Source organism: Rhinolophus sinicus, linkage group LG11 (genome assembly GCF_036562045.2).
Source record: "Rhinolophus sinicus isolate RSC01 linkage group LG11, ASM3656204v1, whole genome shotgun sequence".
Taxonomy (NCBI): Eukaryota; Metazoa; Chordata; class Mammalia; order Chiroptera; family Rhinolophidae; genus Rhinolophus; species Rhinolophus sinicus.
Genome location: NC_133760.1, coordinates 53,678,197 through 53,698,208, shown reverse-complemented (window position 1 = coordinate 53,698,208; position 20,012 = coordinate 53,678,197). Strand labels below are relative to the sequence as shown.

The 20,012-nt window shown below is 56.9% G+C and overlaps 2 protein-coding genes across 4 annotated transcripts in view; one reads left to right on the top strand and one right to left on the bottom strand.

The window, feature by feature from the left end:
- The first annotated feature begins 2,877 nt into the window (after positions 1–2,877).
- CHPF2 (chondroitin polymerizing factor 2) lies at positions 2,878–10,454 on the top strand. 2 transcript variants are annotated; one of them, XM_019712820.2, is made up of 5 exons: positions 2,878–4,657; positions 5,112–5,676; positions 6,303–6,485; positions 7,088–9,393; positions 9,668–10,454. In XM_019712820.2, exons 1-4 carry the CDS (start codon positions 4,401–4,403, stop codon positions 8,393–8,395), a joined length of 2,313 nt encoding a protein of 770 aa, XP_019568379.1. In that variant the 5' UTR covers positions 2,878–4,400; the 3' UTR covers positions 8,396–9,393; positions 9,668–10,454. The 2 variants fall into 2 exon arrangements, with proteins under 2 accessions (XP_019568379.1, XP_074171214.1); XM_074315113.1 differs by lacking the exon at positions 9,668–10,454 and having other exon boundaries at positions 2,906–4,657; positions 7,190–8,536.
- SMARCD3 (SWI/SNF related BAF chromatin remodeling complex subunit D3) overlaps positions 8,665–20,012 on the bottom strand; it is a 27,897-nt gene continuing 16,549 nt past the window's right edge. The window contains exons 1-13 of one of the 2 annotated variants that reach the window (XM_074315114.1): positions 17,807–17,993; positions 14,800–15,011; positions 13,052–13,094; positions 12,197–12,319; positions 11,953–12,075; positions 11,623–11,718; positions 11,342–11,443; positions 10,957–11,118; positions 9,948–10,045; positions 9,656–9,791; positions 9,265–9,387; positions 9,047–9,148; positions 8,665–8,857 (exon numbers count right to left, since the gene is read on the bottom strand). In XM_074315114.1, coding sequence (XP_074171215.1) covers positions 8,804–8,857; positions 9,047–9,148; positions 9,265–9,387; positions 9,656–9,791; positions 9,948–10,045; positions 10,957–11,118; positions 11,342–11,443; positions 11,623–11,718; positions 11,953–12,075; positions 12,197–12,319; positions 13,052–13,094; positions 14,800–15,011; positions 17,807–17,884 — 1,452 coding nt within the window. In that variant the 5' untranslated portion in view covers positions 17,885–17,993 and the 3' untranslated portion in view covers positions 8,665–8,803. Of the gene's footprint in view, positions 8,858–9,046; positions 9,149–9,264; positions 9,388–9,655; positions 9,792–9,947; positions 10,046–10,956; positions 11,119–11,341; positions 11,444–11,622; positions 11,719–11,952; positions 12,076–12,196; positions 12,320–13,051; positions 13,095–14,799; positions 15,012–17,806; positions 17,994–20,012 lie in introns of those variants that run through there. The other variant, XM_074315115.1, reaches the window with a different exon arrangement.

The following is a 20,012-nucleotide window of genomic DNA, read 5'->3' as shown; positions in this document are numbered from 1 at the left end:
TTATTAAAATGTGTGGTTACAGGCAGGATACAGGTTACAGAGAACTAACATTTATTATGCTCTTTCGTTTATGCAATCCCATTTAATCTCCCCACCAAACGCTGAGGTGGGTCTTATTACCATTTTACAGATTGGAAACAAAGGCACAGAGCTATAATAAAACAATACTGCTGGTAGGAGACAGTGCCAGGCTATGAGGCAGGAATTTTCTGGTTACAGAACTCCAGCTCTGTAAAATGGCTCAGGATGGCAAGAGAAAACTACAACCAGTTACTTCTCTGAAGTCACCTGCATAACAACCAATCGTGTCCAGGATTTCCCATGAATCAACAGTTGCTGGGCAGTCTTCCCTCAGCACAGCAAGTGTGGCTTAGAAAACTTGTCGGCCACTTAGAAGTTCTGCCGTTCCCACCCACGATTTGGATATCTTGCAGGGAACAGACCTGGGGATGAGAGAAGGAGAAATGGGGAAATGAGAGGGAGAGAGATGTGGGTAGAGAGGAGAAAAGGGCTGGATAAATATGAAAAATCAAGACATTTGGTCTAGATACTTCATTCAAATATGAAGCAACTGAGACTCATGGAAGGAAATGTCTCATTCAGAATTACCTAGAAACTTATTAACTGAGAAGGGTCTGGAACTGTGCTATTCAGTGTGGTAGCCTCCTGCCACATGTGGCTATGGAGTATTTAACATGTGGCTAGTCCAAATTGAGATATGCATAAAATCTGTATCAGATTTCAAAGCTGTGGGGGGAAAAAGAAATGTAAAATATCTCAATTTTGTATATTGATTACATGTTGAAATAATATTTTGGATATATTTAATAATATAATAAAAATTACTACAGTTAATTTTACACGTTTCTGTTTTTTAAAAAATTTGGCTACCAGAAAATTTAAAATTACATATATGGCTGACATTGGTGGCTCACATTGTATTTTTATTGGACAATGCTGGTCTGGAACCTGTATCTTCCAAACTCCAGGTGAGTGTCCCTACTCTTCTTCTCAGAGTCTCTTCTAACAAGTCATTCTTTCTTTGCACCAGTTGCTGAGAGGAGCTCAAATTGCAGTCTAACTGAGGATAAGACCCAAACACAGTAAAGGATAACAGTGCTGGTGAGTTCTAGCTCACATATTTCCTAGAATGGTGGTTCTTAACTCCACCAGCTCCAATGCTCCCTTTTAATAACAAACATTTTTTGTGACACCCCCTTTACTGTTTTGAAATAAAGTTCGTAGACGACATAACCTAACTACACACAAAAACTTCAAAAAATTGTAGTGTCCTAACCATAACAGAAGAAAGAAAAGGAAATCCTTTCTAATAAAATGTTATTTCAGTCTGCTGGAAAACATAATTAGATGCTTATTCCTATAGGTGGGATCACCTTGAATGTGACAGTACAAATGAAGACGGAACACCATGAGTGACATTGCTACCCATGATATAGTTCTCCAAAATGGTAACTCATAGTAAATTCCTGAACAAAACAGAGTACAATCTTCCTTCCATTTACATGATAGTTACAGTCCTTGAAACTTCAGCACATATTACCATCCTGCAAAATCACATCATTTTTATATATAAAACACAGGCTCAAGGATCAGAGATTATCACTGTTTTTTCCCCTTACATGAATGTTCAGGACATTTGAAAGCCCTGTGAGACAGACAATTCTTTCTTGTGTGATACTATCTTTTTTTAAAGATTTTATTGGGGAAGGGGAACAGGACTTTATTGGGGAACAGTGTGTACTTACTTCCAGGACTTTTTTCCAAGTCAAGTTGTTGTCCTTTTAGTCTTAGCTGTGGAGGCCGCAGCTCAGCTCCAGGTCCAGTTGTTGTTGCCAGTTGCAGGGGGCGCAGCCCACCTTCCCTTGCGGGACTCGAGGAATTGAATTGACAACCTTGTGGTTGAGAGCCCACTGGCCCATGTGGGAATTGAACTGGCAGCCTTCGGAGTCAGGAGCACGAGCTCTAACCGCCTGAGCCAGCTCTTGTGATACTATCTTACAACATGCAAGATATCTTGCGTTCTTGGCTCCTCCCCTCAACCATTTGACAACACAATTGCCCCAGGTACACTTCTAAATTGCCCCCTAGGGACATGCCATCCGGTTGGGAGACCACTACAGTGGTCAGAAGGCCCTGCCTGCCTCCCCTAGGCTGTTTCCCCCTCTCTCACCAGGCCCTAGCTGCCCTAGCCTTCCCCCTTCTTCTCTAAGCCAATCTCTTCCGTCTTTCAGGGCCTTCTCTGCTCTGCTCTTTACCTGGAAAACTCTTCCCTTTTTGTCTGGGTAACTTACTGAAACTCTGGATCTCAGCGTTCCCAATTTCCCAGTCTAATTCTTCCTGTCATATTTTCCCACTGGAGCCCTTGCTTTTCTGCAACGGTATTTATGACAGTTTGGGATTTCTACTTAAGTTTATAGTTTTGCTATGTCAGTGTGACTTGAATGGCTGTCTGTCCACTCTCAGCTCCCTGCGGTCAGGGCCCTTGCCCACTTCGCCCACCATCAGTGCTCACGACGAAGGCCAGGAATTTAGTCGGCAAACAACAACAGTTCTGAAATAACTCAGTGGATGACGGGGTTTCGAAGCCCATTGGGAGAAGTCGGATAGGAGGCAGAAGCGTGATCATTGTGGGGGAGGGTGTTATTTTTCCAGGGCAGATGGAAGCTGGGGTGGAAGGTTCGGGGCACCTCAGGGTCCATTTGGATTGGCGTCTGTGGAATGCATGCTCATCCCGGAGGTGGCGGGTGGCTGGCGGGGGGCCCTCCACGTCATCCTGTGCCTGGGGGGCGGTGCAGAGAAGGGGCGGGGCAACCATAGAGAGAGCGGCGGCAGAGCGAGCGGCCGGATGCGGTCACCATAGAGACGGGGACTGACAGCGAGCGGAAGAGGAAGGCGCTGGCCGGGCTGTGAGGTGGCAGCCGCTGCAACTGCGGAGCGGGCGCCTCGGCCGAGCACTGGGGTCTGTTCCCCCTTCCCCGCCCTGCCCCTTGCGAGGGGCGACAGGGGTGCCGCTCGCGCCCACAGGGTCAGGCCCCACCCCCACGCCTTCGCCCCCGAGCCCCGGAACGGTGTCGGTCGCGTCGCCGGTCGCGTCGGTCTCATCTTTTTATCAGTCTGTCCCTGGCCCCGCTGCAGGGGCCTCCGTGTGCGGGCCTCGGGGTGGCCCTGCTTGTCCTTTGCCCGCTGGCACAGGCGGGGCTGCTGCCCCCTCCCAGGGCCCGAGCACGGCCTTTGCCCTCCTCCCCCAGCCGCGACACCCCTTCCCCCCACCCCTTCTCGACAACTCCGTGACGCAGCCCGTTTTATTTCTGTTTTGAGATCAACGGCTAAAAGTCTCTTTGAGCCTTCCTTCCAGGGCTAGAATTGGTCTTGGGTCGTTGAAGGCAGAGCAGGGGCGCCAGGCCTGGCGACGGTCACATAGCTGAGCGTCCGTTTTTCTTCCGAGGATCCCTGCGTCGCCTCTGGCTGCTTCTCCTCCTCCCGGTTTGGTTTGGGTACCTGGGCCCTGGTAAAACCAGACACCCAATCGCTCTTACACAGCCAGAGTCATTTGCTTCCCTCTTGTCTCCTCTCAGAGGGAGGTGGGCAGCACCAACCTCTCAGCAGGTGGGATTGGGAGGAGAATGCGGGGCAAAACTGGCTCCATCAGCCGTGGCGCTCCTCTGAGAGGCTCTCAGTGCTGAGTCACCATACCTGCCAGCTCCTTCTGGTGGGCAGAACGTCTGTGTGCCATGCCAGGGGCTCCTGACCACTCCTGACCGGGAGAACGGGTTACTCTAGCCCTGTGTTTCCTTACCCCTCGGGAGTGGAGTAGAAAGGCCCTGATCCCTTCCCAGGTGCCGGCCTTCGGTAGCCAGTCACCAGCTCCTTCAGTAAACGGAGTGAGAACGTGCCCAGCCAGGCGCTCTTGGGAAAGGTCTACCTGGGCAGGCTCCTCTAGTTGGGCCCCTGCTCGGATAGAGCATGTGCTTTGCCCTCCACCCCTTCTGGATCCCGTGCTGATAGCTCTTGACGTAGAGCCAGTCTACAGATGTGTGTAGTCCTTTTTGCATTAGGTTTGGCAGGATTGAGTTTTGTTTTCTCCCTTTTCTACTGGAAGACTGACCATAATCCATTAGTGGGTGAAATTGATTCTAATGTTTATTACCATTCGGACTGAGGGCTGGATCTGGCATCTCAACAACTGAAGACCAGGCAGACAGGATTGTGAAGGGACAGTCCAGCTTCCTGGGGATGCCAGGCCGGGAAGCAACCACGCCTTGCTCTGGTGCTGGCCTCCTTGAGCCCAGGTTCCCTGCTTAAAACTATAGTCCAACGACTGGCCTGATTGATCCTGGAAGCTGTGCCCTCGGGGCACACACACGGGAGGGCCTACCAACATGCGCCTGAGCTCCCTGCTGGCTCTGCTGCGGCCAGCACTGCCCCTCATCCTCGGGCTGTCTCTGGGATGCAGCCTGAGCCTCTTGCGGGTGTCCTGGATCCAGGGTGAGGGAGAAGATCCCTGCGTAGAGGCTGTGGGGGAAGCAGGAGGGCCACAGGACTCAAGAACTCGGCTGGACCAAAGTGATGAAGATTTCAGACCCCGGATTGTCCCCTACTACAGGGATCCCAGCAAGCCCTACAAGAAGGTGCTCAGGTGAGAGCTGTGTGTGTGTGTAGCCCAGGCCCAGAGCCCAGTTTAGGGCTGCTCGAAGGCCTCGTCTCTGCCTTCGCTGGCGATCCGTGTCCGGCTCCTTGGAGCAATGCTTTGCCTTATTGTCCATCATGATTTGTTCCAATTTTTTCTCTCCTCCCGAGTCTAAGACCGTCTCACCCATTGCTATTAAATTAGTGTTGGAGATTCTTGAATAGGACAGGAATTGCATCTAACCCATCCATTCCGTCCTTACGAGACGCCCCCCCCAAAAAAAAATGAATTCCAGTGTCGGCTACTCAGAGGATGGTCACTCCAAGAGCTAATGAGTATCGATAAGGACGCCTTTCCTTTCTCTTTTCTCACCCCCAACTCATTCATTGGAGGGTGTACATGCTGGACGGGCTGGGTTCCTAAAGGTGAGGGAGGTGACCCCTGGCACACGTTCTCTCCACAGGACTCGGTACATCCAGACAGAGCTGGGCTCTCGTGAGCGGTTGCTGGTGGCTGTCCTTACTTCCCGGGCCACACTGTCCACTCTGGCCGTGGCCGTGAACCGCACAGTGGCCCACCACTTCCCTCGGTTACTCTACTTCACCGGGCAGCGAGGAGCCCGGGTTCCGGCAGGGATGCAGGTGGTGTCACACGGGGACGAGCGGCCAGCCTGGCTCATGTCAGAGACCCTGCGCCATCTTCACTCCCACTTCGGAGGAGACTACGACTGGTTCTTCATCATGCAGGACGACACGTATGTGCAGGCCCCGCGCCTGGCAGCCCTTGCCGGCCACCTCAGCATCAACCAAGACCTGTACCTGGGCCGGGCAGAGGAGTTCATTGGTGCCGGCGAGCAGGCCCGGTACTGCCACGGGGGCTTCGGCTACCTGTTGTCACGGAGTCTCCTGCTGCGATTGCGGCCACACCTGGATGGCTGCCGAGGAGACATTCTCAGCGCCCGTCCTGACGAATGGCTTGGCCGCTGCCTCATTGACTCTCTGGGGATCGGCTGTGTCTCACAGCACCAGGTAACAGCCCTGTGAAGTCAGTCCCAGTCCCTGACGAGTTAGTAGGACGGAGGGATTGGTCTTCAGGCTGGGATCCGTGGGCCCCTTCCTAGCAGCCCGCTGTTCTGCCCTTTCCAGCCACTAGATGCTCCTCTGACTCCCCTGCTCCCCTTGGGCTGTTTTTAGACCCTGGGGGCTGTCAAAAGTGGAATCTTGTCAGGGACCCTGTGAACACGAGAGAAAGGTGCCCCCTATTCACCCGTCCTCCCCCCAACAGCCCCTCATCCTCCACCCCCTCCCATGACACACTCACAGTCATGAAGGATCTGAGACTGTTCTAGAGAAAGCCCCCGTCTTTGGGACTGAATCAGAGGGGATGAAACGGGCGTTTGGGGAGTATTTGCTGGCTCGGGGCTTTCATTCCCCCGAGAAACAGTTGGGTTCTTTGGGGAAGAGGGCATTCTCTTTCCGAAACTCCAGTGTCACGTGAGAGTAAGGCCAAGGTTGAGGGGACATGGGAGCGAGCTCCTGCTCCCTCCTCCCTTCCAGGCAGCAGCAGTCATGGGGCTGAATGCTGAGTTTGGTCGGGTGGTTGAGATGGACAGCTCTCCACGTGGGGCATTGATTTGTGTGATTGGTTCCTCTAGGGGCAGCAGTATCGCTCCTTTGAACTGGCCAAGAATAGAGACCCCGAGAAGGAGGGGAGCCCGGCCTTCCTGAATGCCTTCGCCGTGCACCCTGTCTCTGAGGGGACCCTCATGTATCGGCTACACAAGCGCTTCAGCGCCCTGGAGCTGGAGAGGGCGTACAGCGAAATAGAACAGCTGCAGGTGAGCAGGCAGCCGGCTGAGGGAGGCTGACCTTACCTAGACTGACAGCTCCAGGGAGAAGGGGCTCTTGGGGTCCAGGTGAATCATGAGAAGCTCCTGGCACAACTTGGATGCAGTGAACAGGGTCTGCAGGAGAACTGTGAACCCGGGGCCTGGTACACTGCTTAGAAGAGTTGTAGCTCCTCTTCAGTAGCTCCTTCCAGCCAGGAGGCAAAAACCCAAAAGTCCCTGAACTCCTAGTACTGTCCTTAAGAAACCCAAGGGTAGAATTGCCTAGTTGATTGTAGAGGTCGTGAGAGGTGGAGTACAGGTGAAAGCAAAGGTCCCGTTCTGAGGAGGATGGCAGTGCTTTGGGTGTGGGAGAGAGAGGCTGCCGAGCTTTGTATTTGGTGTGCACACACCACAGCACATGCCCCCCTCGTCCTCCTCTGCACTGGTGTGAAGTGGGCGTGATTCATTTCAGATGCTTACCGCGGTTCACACAGGATGTCAAGTACAGGATTAGCTGAGGGGTAGCAGAGTCAGGCCAGAGCTCAGAGCCCAGGACAGGCTGGGTCCTGGCTACTTAGATGGGCACTTACTGTGCGTCCCTCGCCCCCTAGGCTCAGATCCGGAACCTGACCCTGCTGACCCCTGAGGGAGAGGCAGGGCTCAGCTGGCCCGTGGGGCTCCCGGCCCCGTTCACACCGCACTCTCGTTTTGAGGTGCTTGGCTGGGACTACTTCACAGAGCAGCACACCTTCTCCTGCGCAGACGGGGCCCCCAAGTGCCCACTGCAAGGGGCTAGCCGGGCAGATGTGGGCGACGCTGTGGAGACGGCCGTGGAACAGCTGAATCGGCGCTATGAGCCCCGCCTGCGCTTCCAGAAGCAGAGGCTGCTCAACGGCTACCGGCGCTTCGACCCAGCGCGGGGCATGGAGTACACGCTGGACCTGCTGCTGGAGGCCGTCACGCAGCGTGGGCACCGGCGGGCCCTGGCTCGCAGGGTCAGCTTGCTGCGGCCCCTGAGTCGGGTAGAAATCCTGCCGATGCCCTATGTCACTGAGGCCACCCGCGTGCAGCTGGTGCTGCCACTCCTGGTGGCCGAAGCCGCCGTGGCCCCTGCTTTCCTCGAGGCCTTTGCGGCCAGCGTTCTGGAACCACGAGAGCACGCGTTGCTCACCCTGTTGCTGGTCTATGGGCCGCGGGAAGGTGGCCGAGGGGCCCTGGACCCATTTCTTGGGGTGAAGGCCGCAGCGGCTGAGTTGGAGCGACGGTACCCTGGGACGAGGCTGGCCTGGCTCGCTGTGCGAGCAGAGGCGCCTTCCCAGGTGCGGCTCATGGACGTGGTCTCGAAGAAGCACCCGGTGGACACGCTTTTCTTTCTCACCACCGTGTGGACGCGGCCGGGCCCCGAAGTCCTGAACCGCTGCCGCATGAATGCCATCTCCGGCTGGCAGGCCTTCTTTCCAGTCCACTTCCAGGAGTTCAACCCCGCGCTGGCACCACAGAGGTCTCCTCCAGGGCCCCCAGGAGCTGGCCCTGACCCCCCATCCCCTCCTGGTGCTGACCCTTCCCGGGGGGCTCCTGTGGGAGGCAGGTTTGACCGCCATGCGTCTGCGGAGGGCTGCTTCTACAACGCCGACTACCTGGCGGCCCGTGCCCGGCTGGCTGCTGAACTGGCAGGCCAGGAAGAGGAGGAAGCCCTGGAGGGGCTGGAGGTGATGGATGTGTTCCTCCGGTTCTCAGGGCTCCACCTCTTCCGGGCCGTGGAGCCAGGGCTGGTGCAGAAGTTCTCCCTGCGGGACTGCAGCCCTCGGCTCAGCGAGGAACTCTACCACCGCTGCCGCCTCAGCAACCTGGAGGGGCTGGGGGGCCGCGCCCAGCTGGCCATGGCACTGTTTGAGCAGGAGCAGGCCAACAGCACCTAGCCCCCCGGGGCCTGCACCGTGCACACTTCCCTTTTCGGCCTCAGCCCCGGGAGGGCGAGGCAAGATGGATGGACAGATGGAGAGCTTGTTGCTGTATTTTTTTAATAAGAAAATGTTATTAAAAGTGTCTTCTGCCAAAGTGTTCTCAGGTCTAGGGAAAACGAGTGAGAAGAAGAAGCTGAGGGAGGGGGCTGGGGAGTTTTCCCAGGGGGACCCAGTGCCTTCCCCTTCCTCCTCCTTCCCACTTGCCAATGACCACACGGCTGCTATCAGATGAATGACCTTTAATCCAGTTCCCCGCCTCGCCTGAAGGCAGGCAGGCAGGCAGGCAGGCAGGCGGCAGAGGGGTGACGGCCGAGCCCCAGGGCACAGGCATGGGCCCAGGCCCACTGCTCCTTCCCAAGGCTCCTAGGTGTTACGTACCACCAGCGACTGCTCCAGCTCCTGCCTGCGCTGCTGGATCTTTAAAGAAGTGAGAGCAGGAGCAGGGTTAGTGTTGCTGGCGAGTGACAGCACGACTCCCACCACCTGGCCCTCCCCCTGCCTGACCCGGAACAGCATCTGGGAGCAGGGAGGGCTCCCACCAGGTGAGGGCCATGGTTTCTCTCGGACTGAGAGGTGGGGGCCTGAGGTGCACGAGCCCCTCCACACCTTGCAGTAGAAGTAGCGGCTGACAGCCTCCTGGGACCAGGGCTGGTGGTAGAACTCAGCCCGGCGCTCCTCCTCGGGGTTACCTGCCACGTCTGTCATCACCTGGGAGGGAGCAGTGGGGTCAGCCTGAGCCTGGACCCCCTCCAGCCCCGCGTACAACGTTTACTGTCTTCCCGATATGCTTGTCTTCCATCCAGTGCTCCCCGAGTCCCCTTCACCTTGAGGTCCCGGCTCTGGGAGCGGAGCAGGTCTTGGATATAGCCTTTGGGGTCCCTGGAGAAGCTTAGCATGAAGTCCCTCTGGATCTTGAGCTGGTTTATGGACTCAATCGTCTCATGGATCTACAGGTAGAAAGACAGACGCTTTCACCTGGCCGCGGTGAAGTGGGAGAAGAAGGGAAGGGCGGAGGGGCACATGGGGAGGGTTGTTGCTGTGCCTTTGAAGGGCAGTCCCTGGGGTCCCCTGCTCCCCCTGCCTCTGCAGTCCCCGGGAAGGAGGGAAGAGCCCCCTGTCCTTCATCTCTCCATTGGCCCATGCTCCTGTCTGTTCTGTCTGTGCTTTGTCGTTTCTGGCTTAAAGTCTCACTCCAGCTCTGGGCTCTGGCCCCACCTTACTGTCCAGGGCGCTGATCTCCTGCTGGTTGGCTGTGGACAGGAGGAAGCTGCTCATCTGCCCCTTCAGTGGCTCCTCCACCTCCACGTCAATGTCATAACACGCCGTCTTCTTCTGGTCCGACGGGTCCACGCTGCCAGGAAGTCCGGCCCTTGGTGTTCACCTGCCCCCACACAGGCCAAGGGCCCCAGGGCAGATGCAGGGGGAGGGAGGGGGCACAGGGACGGGAGGGTCTGGGAGGGCAGGACACAATGATTCCCTGGTCTTAGGAGCAAGTTGGGGGCCTCACCTGATCACATGGTTGATGACAATTGGGTCAGGGGGCAACAGCAGGGCTGTGAGGCGCTGAGGAATCTCAGAAAACTTCAGGCGGGGACAATCAAAAATCTGGAGAGAGAGCGAGAGCGAGAGAGGGAGAGAGAGAGAGCACTCTTCTGTGCTTGAAAAGAACATAAATGCAGTTGTAGATCCTTCCTTCTGGAAAGACCACAAGAAGCCAGGAGCAAGTCTAATTCCTCAGTGCTCACAGGGCGGGGACTAGGGTGGCGGCAGGTCAGTTAAGAACAGGGCCCTGGGTTGTCCTGCTTAGGTATAAATCCTGCTTCCAGCACTTACTATGCAACCTGAGCAAGGTACTTAATGACTCAGACCTCAGTTTCTTCATCTCTAAAATGGGGATAGCACCAGTACTCCTCTCCCAAGGTTGTGGTGAGAAGTCAATGAATCAATACACATCAAGTGCTTGAAACAATGCCTGGCACGTGGTAAGTGCTCAATAAACAGGCTGTTCTTTCTACTCCTTGGGTTTATCTGCTGTACTTATTTAAAGTGTATTAACAGTAATCTCTGCTTTGGTAGAATGTTTGTCAAATCCCTTTCACAACAATTTGATTTCCCTACCTGCCCAGTGGGTTAGATGGGACAGGTGTTGTCACCCCATTGCAAAGATGGAACAAGGCTCAAAATAGCTAAGGAACTCACCCGGAGTCAAGACCCAGGATTAGAACCTGGGGATCCAACTCCAAGTGCCAAGAATATTACATTCCCAAAGCTATTGGCCTTGGAGAGTATAGATCTTCCTAACCTGGGGTGGCTAAAATGGATGGGCTGCCACACAGAGCTGTGTCATGCTAGGGCCTGGCCTAGGACCCTGGTCTCTGGCTCTGAGACCGTAACTATGTACTGTTTTTGATACCTGGGAATCTAGAAGGTAGGGGTGGTGTTACCTTAGTAGAGGCACGTCCCCTACTGGTAACTCTGCCTGCTCCCCACGCCCCTGGTCACTACGTTCCGGCTACCTGCTGGAAATATTTGTCCCCATTGATGTATTCTTTGTCATGCGAGTCCTGCAGCCTGTTCGTCTTCACATACTGCCACAGGGCCTGGACGATGGCGGAGCGACTCTGTGTGTGCAACCCTAGCAGCCGGGCCAGGCGGGGATCCAGTTTGAACTGGGGAGGCTGGGAAAAGGTGACCATGAAAATGAGAAAGGGAGTGGAAAGAGCTCAGGGCCAGGCAGCGTGGGACCGGGATGGGGGCTCCTTGTAAACATGCTTCTGGAAAAGGGGGGTAGGGAGGAGAATGGGGTCTCCTGGGATACGCTCCTGGGAGGCCTGGTCCCGCCCTAAGAGAAAGGGTGTGGGGGGCCGAGGGCCTTGTGCGTAGGGGTGGGCTGGCTCGGACCTGGTAGTCCAGCATGAGGAGCAGCGTGCAGCGCACACTCAGGTCCCCTGGCCTCTTCACCTGGAACCCATCTGTCTCCTGGGTGGTAGGCGTCCGGTGCCACTGTCCAGGGCAGAAGAGCTGGGTCACCTCACAGGCCCATCTGGGCTGGTGGGGTCTGGGGCTCTAGGGGGGTCCCTGATCCAAATCTGGGCAGCTGGTGGGACTGTGGTCTAGATTCTTCAGGGACCAGGGCCTGTGGATAGGCGGCGATTCCAGGGCCAGAGGGGTCTGGGTCTTACCTCCACGAGGTGGTTGTCAGGCCCATAGAGGTCTTTGTCCAGCTCAATAACCAAACTCTTGAAGAAGGAAGAGAACTTTCGCTTCTGCTTGCTAGGCTGTGGGAGAGGAACAGGGACCGTGGGGGCAGAACAGGGACCGTGGGGGCAGATGAGCAGGGCGTGGGTGGGGCTGGTCGGGTAGAGCAGCAGGCCTCCACACAGATGTCTCTCTAGGTCACTCAGCCCTGGCCAGGGCTGACTCCTTGACCCTCTCTTGACCCTCTAGCTCTGTCCTCAGCTCAGCCCCATACCCACCCCAGGACACCTGGAGAGACCTGGGCCAGGACGTACGTCATCCAGGAGCTTCCCCTCCACCCGCAGCTCCCAGGAAGCGATGCTGCCATCAGAATCCTCAGCATCCGGCTTTGCAGGGTTAAAGGTATTGGAGATATAAAGACGCAGCTTCCGCTTTTGCTGTCGAAATAGAGTGTCCCACAGAGTGAACAATGGGTGCCCCCGCCTCCCCAGGGCAACCCCGCTTCTTCATTCTGGGAACAGGACACAGAGCCCGCTTCCTGTCCCCAAATCAAGGCACCTTCATTGGCCTCTTCAGAGCCTCCTGGATGTCCACCCGCTTCCGCATGATGGTTTGATCCAGTTTCCTCTCAAACGCCAGGAGGTCCATGTAAGCCTGGGACTCGGGGACCAGCTCCCGGATCTGGAAGAGGCGGAGCGAGGCAGGGAACCAGAGGCTCAACCAATCTTGCAGGTGGAATGTGTGTGTGTCATGTGACCCCAGGGTACACAGACGTGGAAGGGAGCTGGCCAGCTGCTGGGATTTTGTGAGAATGGGACCTCTCCCCAGGATTCTGACTCAGCAGTAGCCACCTCGATGTGCAGGGATAAACATTGCTTCTCCCCCTACAGAGACCCATCCATTTCATCACTAGAGAAGGCTGGAGCCGCCATGGAGTCCAGCGAACTCTGAGGCTTCACCTCATCTTGTCCTTTCCCTGTCACACAGCCTCTGGGCTTCCCTTGGGTGTCTGCGAAGTGGTTAGGACCTTGGGGTCCCTGAGACAGGCTATGTGGTTGCTCGCCTTTACGTGGCACCTCACCCAGTCACTGCAACTGATGTCTCAATCGTGCTACCCCCCACTCCACTCAGTGTATCTTCAGACCGCAGTAGTTCAGTGCACAGCTCCCCAGGCCCAGGATGCTCCCCCCTTTATGGCTCCACTCCTTCCTGCCACCCCACCCCCTCCCTCTGACCTGAGGAGCCTCACTTCTTAATTGGCTTTTTAAACAAAAAGTGAAAGTGACTGTTCCACTGAAGCTCTCTTCCTGAGGGGGGAGGGCTGGTGACCAGGGTGGGAGGGGTGGGGGGAGAGGAGAGCAGAGCAGCAAGGGGTGGGGGTGTGGGCTGGGGGCTGCTGTGAAAGGCACTCACCCTTTGAGGGAGGATTTTGTCAGCCATCTTCCTCCTCTTGGCACTGTACATTTTTTAAAGAAAAAACCAGGTTACCATGGCGACAGATCTGGGAGTAACGAGGCCACCTGCTAAATTATCCCAACATCTCCCCCCCGCCTGGCTGGGGTTCCCACAGCCGGCTAGTCTGCCCACCCAAGGGGCTATGCCAGTGGTGTGTGGCATTGGTGCTCTGTCCTGTCGCAGAGAGCAGAGGTGACCCCGTCCTTTCTCTGGCCTGGGAGCCCCCTTCTGCCCCACCACATCGTCAGGGCCAGAGATATGTAGATTTAAGAGGGGATGGGGGCGGTGGAGCTGCCAAGTGTTGGGAAAGCTGGGGAGGAGGGAGGACAGGCAAAGGAAGGAGGATGGCTTCTGAGGACTTTCCTGTGCTGAGCAGGGGCGCACCACCTAAGGTGGCCTGAGCTCAGAGGGAGGGAAGCTGACCCTAGCCCACTCCGACCCCTGGAGCAGGAGGTGACAGTGTGAAGTTGGTGAGGATTGTACCACTGCTACCTGGGGCTTGGGAGGAGATGCTCACACGTAGGGTACTCTACCTTGGCCCACCTGCCAACAGGGCCCAGAGAGACACCCACAGGGACCCAGAGAGTGTGTGTGGATGTTCTCCTGTGGGACGTGACCATGGGCTGGATTTGGACTCTTCCTGACCTTGTAGCTGCTTCTGACTCCCAAAAGCACCCCAGAAAATCCTTGGTGAATTGAGATTAGAACCCAGCCTAGAGGATGGCTCTATACTGCCCCCATGTGGTGTCCTCAACCACTGCCCCTCCCTGTCCAAAAATCCAAGGCTAGGCAAGCAGCTTTCATTAAAGGTCTGATTTGTTTTGAGTAAATTATCTATGTGACACTCTCCATTTATACAAGATAAATCAGTGACTTGTTTACTGTATAACAGCACGATTCACTTTGTAAAAGAATTCATAGTATTCTTATAAACGGGATTTTCCTTGATGTGTAAAAAAAATACTTAATAATGAGGTACAATCCATATTACACTTTTTATAGGACCCCATCTGGTGTGCAAAGGGAAGCATGTATGTTTGGCTAAGTAGTGAAACCCAAAGGGGAATGTCTCTTGTCAGGCACCAGCAGGGGTTTTGGGGGTACCACCAGTTGGTTCCCATAAGGAAATGGGCTGGTCCCTGGTGGCTTGGGGGCCGACCTGAGCCGAGCAGATCATGACAGCTCTTTAATCTTTGAGTGCCTAAGAATCACCTGAAAGCAGGACTGAGCACAGACATCACACACACCCCCACGTAGGGCAAATTCCCAGGCTCCACCCCCCTGGTCAGTGATTCAAATGTCCAAGATCTGGAGTGGGGCTTTGAAACAGTCAAGCCAGGGGATCCTGGGGAGGGTGCAGCCGACAACCACACTTTGAGAAACACAGTCCCAAAGCTCTGCCCTCAGCTCTTCTGCCAGTCCACCCACCCCAAAGACTGAAGCGTCACCCAGAACCTGGGAACAAGGGGTAGAGAGAGGGTCGAGCAGGTGACAAGGAGAAGGACGCGACGGCCGCGGCCTGTCTATGGTGGGCACACAAAGAAAGCAGAGCAGTGCCCCCTCAGTCCACCTCCCAGGAGGGTATCCCACCCAGGACGACTCATTCCTCGCTGCTCATTCCTCCTCGCCTCTGCCAATCCCGCTCCTCGCCCACCGGGTCCCTGCGGGTCTTGCGGCCCGCCCCCTCCGCGCTGGGTCCCACTCACCTGCGGCTCCGCGCGGGGGCGGTGGGCACCGGCTGGCCCTGGCTCTGGGCCTGGCTCTGGCCGGGCGGGGGCGCTGCTCGCTTGCGGGCGGGCTCCATGCCCGCGGGGGCCAGGCCGGGTCGCACGGCGGGGCTGCCCATGTACGGGGAGCCCGGGGGGCCCATGGGCGCCCCCTGGTGGGGCATCCGGGCTCCAGACGGCATCCCGGGGCGCTGAGGCGAGGGGGTGGGGGGCGGGGGTGAAGCAGAAACAGGAGCCCGCGGGTCAGACCAGGGCCCCGCTCCAAGCGCGGTGAGCCGCGTCTCCCCCACCCCAAAACCCCGGCTGGTGACCCTGATGCCGCCGGCGTGAGCGAGGGGTGGGAAGGGTGGGGGCGCCGGAACCGCGCGGCTTTGGCGGAGGGGCTTTGCGTCTCGCTGCAGGAAGCTAACTGAAGCCAGGCAATTGCACAGGGCATTGCCAGCGTCGGATTTGCGGAAGGTACCGCGAAAATGAATATTAATGGCTCCTTTCAACCTTTTCAAAGGATGTGCACATTCACACGCTCCTCTGCAAGACAAATTAAGCAGGTCCTTCCATCCCACTTGACAGATGAGGCAACCGTGGCTCAAGGAGAAAAGCGACCTAGCCAAGGTCACACAGCTCCTGGCAAAGGCAGCCCTGAGCGGCTGGTTCCTGAGAAGCCAGGGCTTTCTGCTGTCTGCTACTTCACCTAGGTTGGGGCTGAGCTCCCAGCTGGGACTTCTGAGCTCCTCTTCCCATTCCCTGCTTCCCAATTCCTGGGCCGCCCTGCCTTGCATTCTCCCTCCCCATCGCACCCCACTCTTCTCTCTGGGCGCCTACTTTTGAACTCTCAGCCCCAACCCCTACCCGCTTTGGCTGATTCTAAGCCTGCACACCCAGGGGCTTCGCTGACTCGGCTCACTCCCATAATTTGCTCCCAAGGTAGAGGCTGGAGGTGGGGCTGAAGACAATCTGAGGGGCTGAGGTCAAACCCCACCAAGACTCTCTGATTCGGAGGAGGGGCGGGGGGGGGGGGGGGGGAGCCACCTGGAGGTGAACTGCCCAGAGGACCTGGGTAGGTCAAAAGCAGCTGCATTTCCTCTTAGATCCATCTCTCCCTTCCTGTCCACCTGGTTCACCAGAGATGGTGCCATCCACAGACCTCCTCTACTTCCCACCCCACACCAATGAGGTCACAAGTCAGGGTTCAAAGGGGGTCATGGAGAGGAGATGAGGCAGGTGTATTCCCTTGACACTACCCAGGTGCTCAGATGGGATGCAGATGAGATGCAAATGCATCAAGTGCAGTGTTCCACAGACTTTTTAAACCCCACTTGTCCAAATTCTAGAAGAAGGGATAGGGGAGGGGCTGAGTGGCTTTAAAGTGGAGGGTGGCTAGGATGGAGACAGGGATAGGGAGAGCAGGAAGGAGATTAGGGGGCAAGGGATGCAGACCCTGTGTCCCCGTTATCATTTAAACACTACCACTTGACCCCTAGGATTGCAGCTGCCCCCAGACGTAAGGAGGAACCCTGACCCTGAGCCCAGTGAACCCCTTCTGCCAACTCTCCTTCCTGCCCTACAGTTTGTCTAACCCTAACCCCCAGCCCGCCAGCTGTCTCTGTCCATCTCTCCCACAGTGAAACTTGCCTGTCCATGTGTCTTCCACCCCCCGCCCACCTGACCCTGTCACTCACACCTCTAGGGTGGTGGCCCAGAATGGAGCTCAGGTCCCATCATTCCCCACTGGCATAGATGGGGCCCTGGGAGTGGGCAGTGAGGCCCACAGCCACCCAAGAATTGAAGCTCGAAGTTGGCCAAATAAAAAATTCATATGGACAGCCTCTCTCCTTCCTAGATGGGCCTTTTTAAAGGGAATCCCACCCAAACAGCAAAGTTAGGACTGGTCACTCGGCTGACCAACACAGACACCCCTGGGAAATTACTCCAAAGATCCTCAGAGCTGGAGAACAGGCCACCCCAAATAAGCCCATTTTCCTTATCAGCTGCTGTATGATATATCAAGGCCAGTGATACTCGCGGATCTGCTGAAGAGGCCCCAGGGAGCTGTGGCAGCTACCAGGGCCACCCTCAATGAAGGGCCAGGATGCGAGGGATTCTGACCTCCCTCACCGAGAATGTGCCTTCCTTGGGGTCACAACCAAATTTGGCCATAGGAAACCTGACTGCTTCCACTATGCCAACCCCAGCACCCATCCCAAATCCTAGCGTCCCTGCTTCTCCCACTCCCCTCCAACCTGGCCCAGCTGCCTCCCAGGCCCTCAGCGAGTCCTGGACAGTGCTTCCCCTTTGGTCTCTAGGCCTCACGTCCCTGTCTCCAGCCCTTCCTTCACACCTTTGAGGCATTAAGGACAGCAGTTTTGGTGGCTGAGTCAGTCCACCAAGGGGATCCTCAGACCTCTTACGTTGGGGTCTGTCCCTACAGAGAGCCTCTCTCTGACCCTGATGTCAGAGGCCATCAGCAAAGCCCCCGAGCCTTCCTGACTGGATGTAGAGGTTGTTCAGCCAGAGAGCTTCTTGCTCTCAGTGCCTCCAGGGGTCACCTGCTCCTTGCTCCCGACACACAGAGAGAGACACTCTCCCAACGATGAACAGACAGCCCAGCCCATGCCATGTCCCCCACCCCCACCCCCTGGCAGGGTCAACACCTGGGCCCACAAGGAAAAGAACCGAAGAAAACACGACTGGTACAGATGGGACACCCCCACTTGGGGGGGACAGTCCCCAAGTCCCACCCACAGCCCCTGACAAGAGCCCATGCGAACGCCTCCCTTCCCCGCCAGGGCACCCATCCCCTGCCGGCCGCCTGACGACGTGTTCGGGTGCCAGGGCGCCGGCACAGTCCCGGGGCTGGGCCGCGGGACGTGGTGCCCTCGCTAGCGAGGTGGAAGAACGGGAGCCCCCTCCCGGCCCCTCCCGATCATCCCTCCATTCAGCCCGAGCCAGCTCGCTCACCCTCCCCCGCTAACTTTCCCCCACTCACCACCCCATGGACCAGAAACTCAAAAAGTTTGCTTTTCGTGGCTTTGCGCGCCCCTCCGGCAACTTCGTCCGCGGCCATCGGGGTGGGCTCAGCGGCTCCTCTCACTCTCTCTCTCTCTTCCTCTTTCTTTCCCTTTTCTGCCTTTTTTTTTCCTCCAACTCTCCCCTCTGAGTCCTGCTGGGCTCTCTCACACTTCTACTCGAGCGGAGTGGGGAGGGGGCCCCGTCAGGGCTGCCCCGACGGCCCACGGCCCACGCCGCCGCCGCCGCCGCGGCTGCCGCATTCCTGCACTGATAAGACAGAAATAGTCCGGCGGCCCGGGGTCTGCCTGTTGACTCGGCGGGGACAAAAAGCCTGCCTTTCCAACCCTCGCTGTCCAAACAGCGCAGATAAGCCGCAAGGCACGCCGGCAAGCCGGCTCCTGGGCGCTGGGCAGCGGCACTGCAGCCGAGGCCGCCCGAGGGCCGCGGGAGGCGGTGCCGGGAGGGGACGCGAGGGGAGGTGGCAGGGGGCTCGCCGGCCACCCGGCTCTTGCCACAAATAGTTTCTCGGTTAGGGAATCCGCCGGCAGGGCCAGGCAGGGAACAGTCAGTTCCAACTTTCCCCCAAGTGGCTCCTGCTGCATTTCTGAGGCCCTTTCCCCAGAGACCTGGCAGGCCAAGTAGGGAAACATTCGCTGGAAGAAATGGGGGGAGCCGGAGCTGGGACGAGGCCTTCCTCCCACCCGGCGGCAGTGGTGGGTGTGCCGGGGAGGCGGTGTCCCCCTGCATCCACAGATGTGTGCGCCCTTGTCTCGCCGGCCGAGTGTGTCTGCATCCTTGTGTGGGCACGGCGGTGGCTGTGGGTGTGGATGTTTACGTGCGTGCACAGACAAACGCCTTCTCTGTGTGCCTCCCTCCACGGGAGCCCCGGGTGCGCGCGTGTGGGTGCGTGTCTTCCAGCTCCGTGTGAGTCTATTTCTGGGTCTGTGAGTCTTTGTCTCTATGTGAGAAAGTGAGGGCAATAGGGTATGTACTTTGGAAAGAGGGAGGTAGATCAGGCTCATGAGAACAGGAAGAGAAAAATGTGGGGGAAGGCAAGGAGCTGGGGTGGGTGCTTAGGTGGATGGGTGGACAGAATGAGGCAAGCTGGGCCTGATGGCTTTGAAATGGGGTGTGGGGTGGGAGACCCAGAGGAGCTGGGGCTGCTGGGGATAGTGGGGCCAGCCTCAAGACCGCAAAGAGAACTGGGATAGGGGAGGGGGTGTGAGGGAGCCCCAGAAAGGCGATGTGGAGGTAGCTGGGAGTCCAGGGTTAAGGAAAGACAGGAAACAGGAGGGGCAAGTCCTGAGATCCCCAAGCTTGGAGCCCTGGTCCCGCCCATGCCCCTGAAGACCACACCCCTCTCTCCTCCTTCTGGGACAACCTTAGGTCAAATTTATAGGCCTCCTGGGGCTGCACTGTCAGAATCCAGGTGGGGGGGGGGGCAATGCCAGGGGTAATTTGTTGGAAAACTTATTTGAGGATAGGCCCAAAAGACCCAGCATTGCACTGGGGGTCCTTGCCCTCAGCCCTTCAAAATGCCTTCAGAGGTCAGGACTAAGAATTGAGGCAGTGTTCTGCCTGGGGAGGCTCTTCTGCCTGCACCCCGGTTCCCCTTGGGCCCTGGTGTGCTCCCTGGCCATGGAAGGGCCCTCAAGCAGTCCTCTGGAAGGCCAGAGAGGGCATGTGGTCCAGGGTGCCCCTCCTCTACCCCCCTCCCGCCCCTTAGCAGGGGACCTAGAGATCCCCTTTCTACCAAATTTCTACCTGGGCATTAGCCCAGACCCACACACCCAAAGGCTGGGCACTGGAGTGGCGCTGAGGATGGTTGGGTGGTTGGCATAAGCCATGAAGGTGGCTGTGACTGCTGGCAACCTGGGGAGGTAATCTCTCCAGTCTGTCCACTAATCTCCAAAACAAAACTCCTCACTTATTCCCATTTCTAAGCCTCTGCTCCGGATATTCTTTTGCCTGGAATGCCCTCTACTGCCCATCTACCTGCCCAGATCATATTCATCCTTTAAAACTCAGCTCAGGCCTCCTCCAGAAAGCCTTCCCTGGTCCCTCTTGCGTGCACAGATCTTTCTCTTCTCTGAATGCCGGTTGCCACCTATCCGGAGCCATAAATCGGCACTGGGCTGACTCATGTCTGATATGCTTTGTGCTTCATGTGTGGTAGGTCTGGT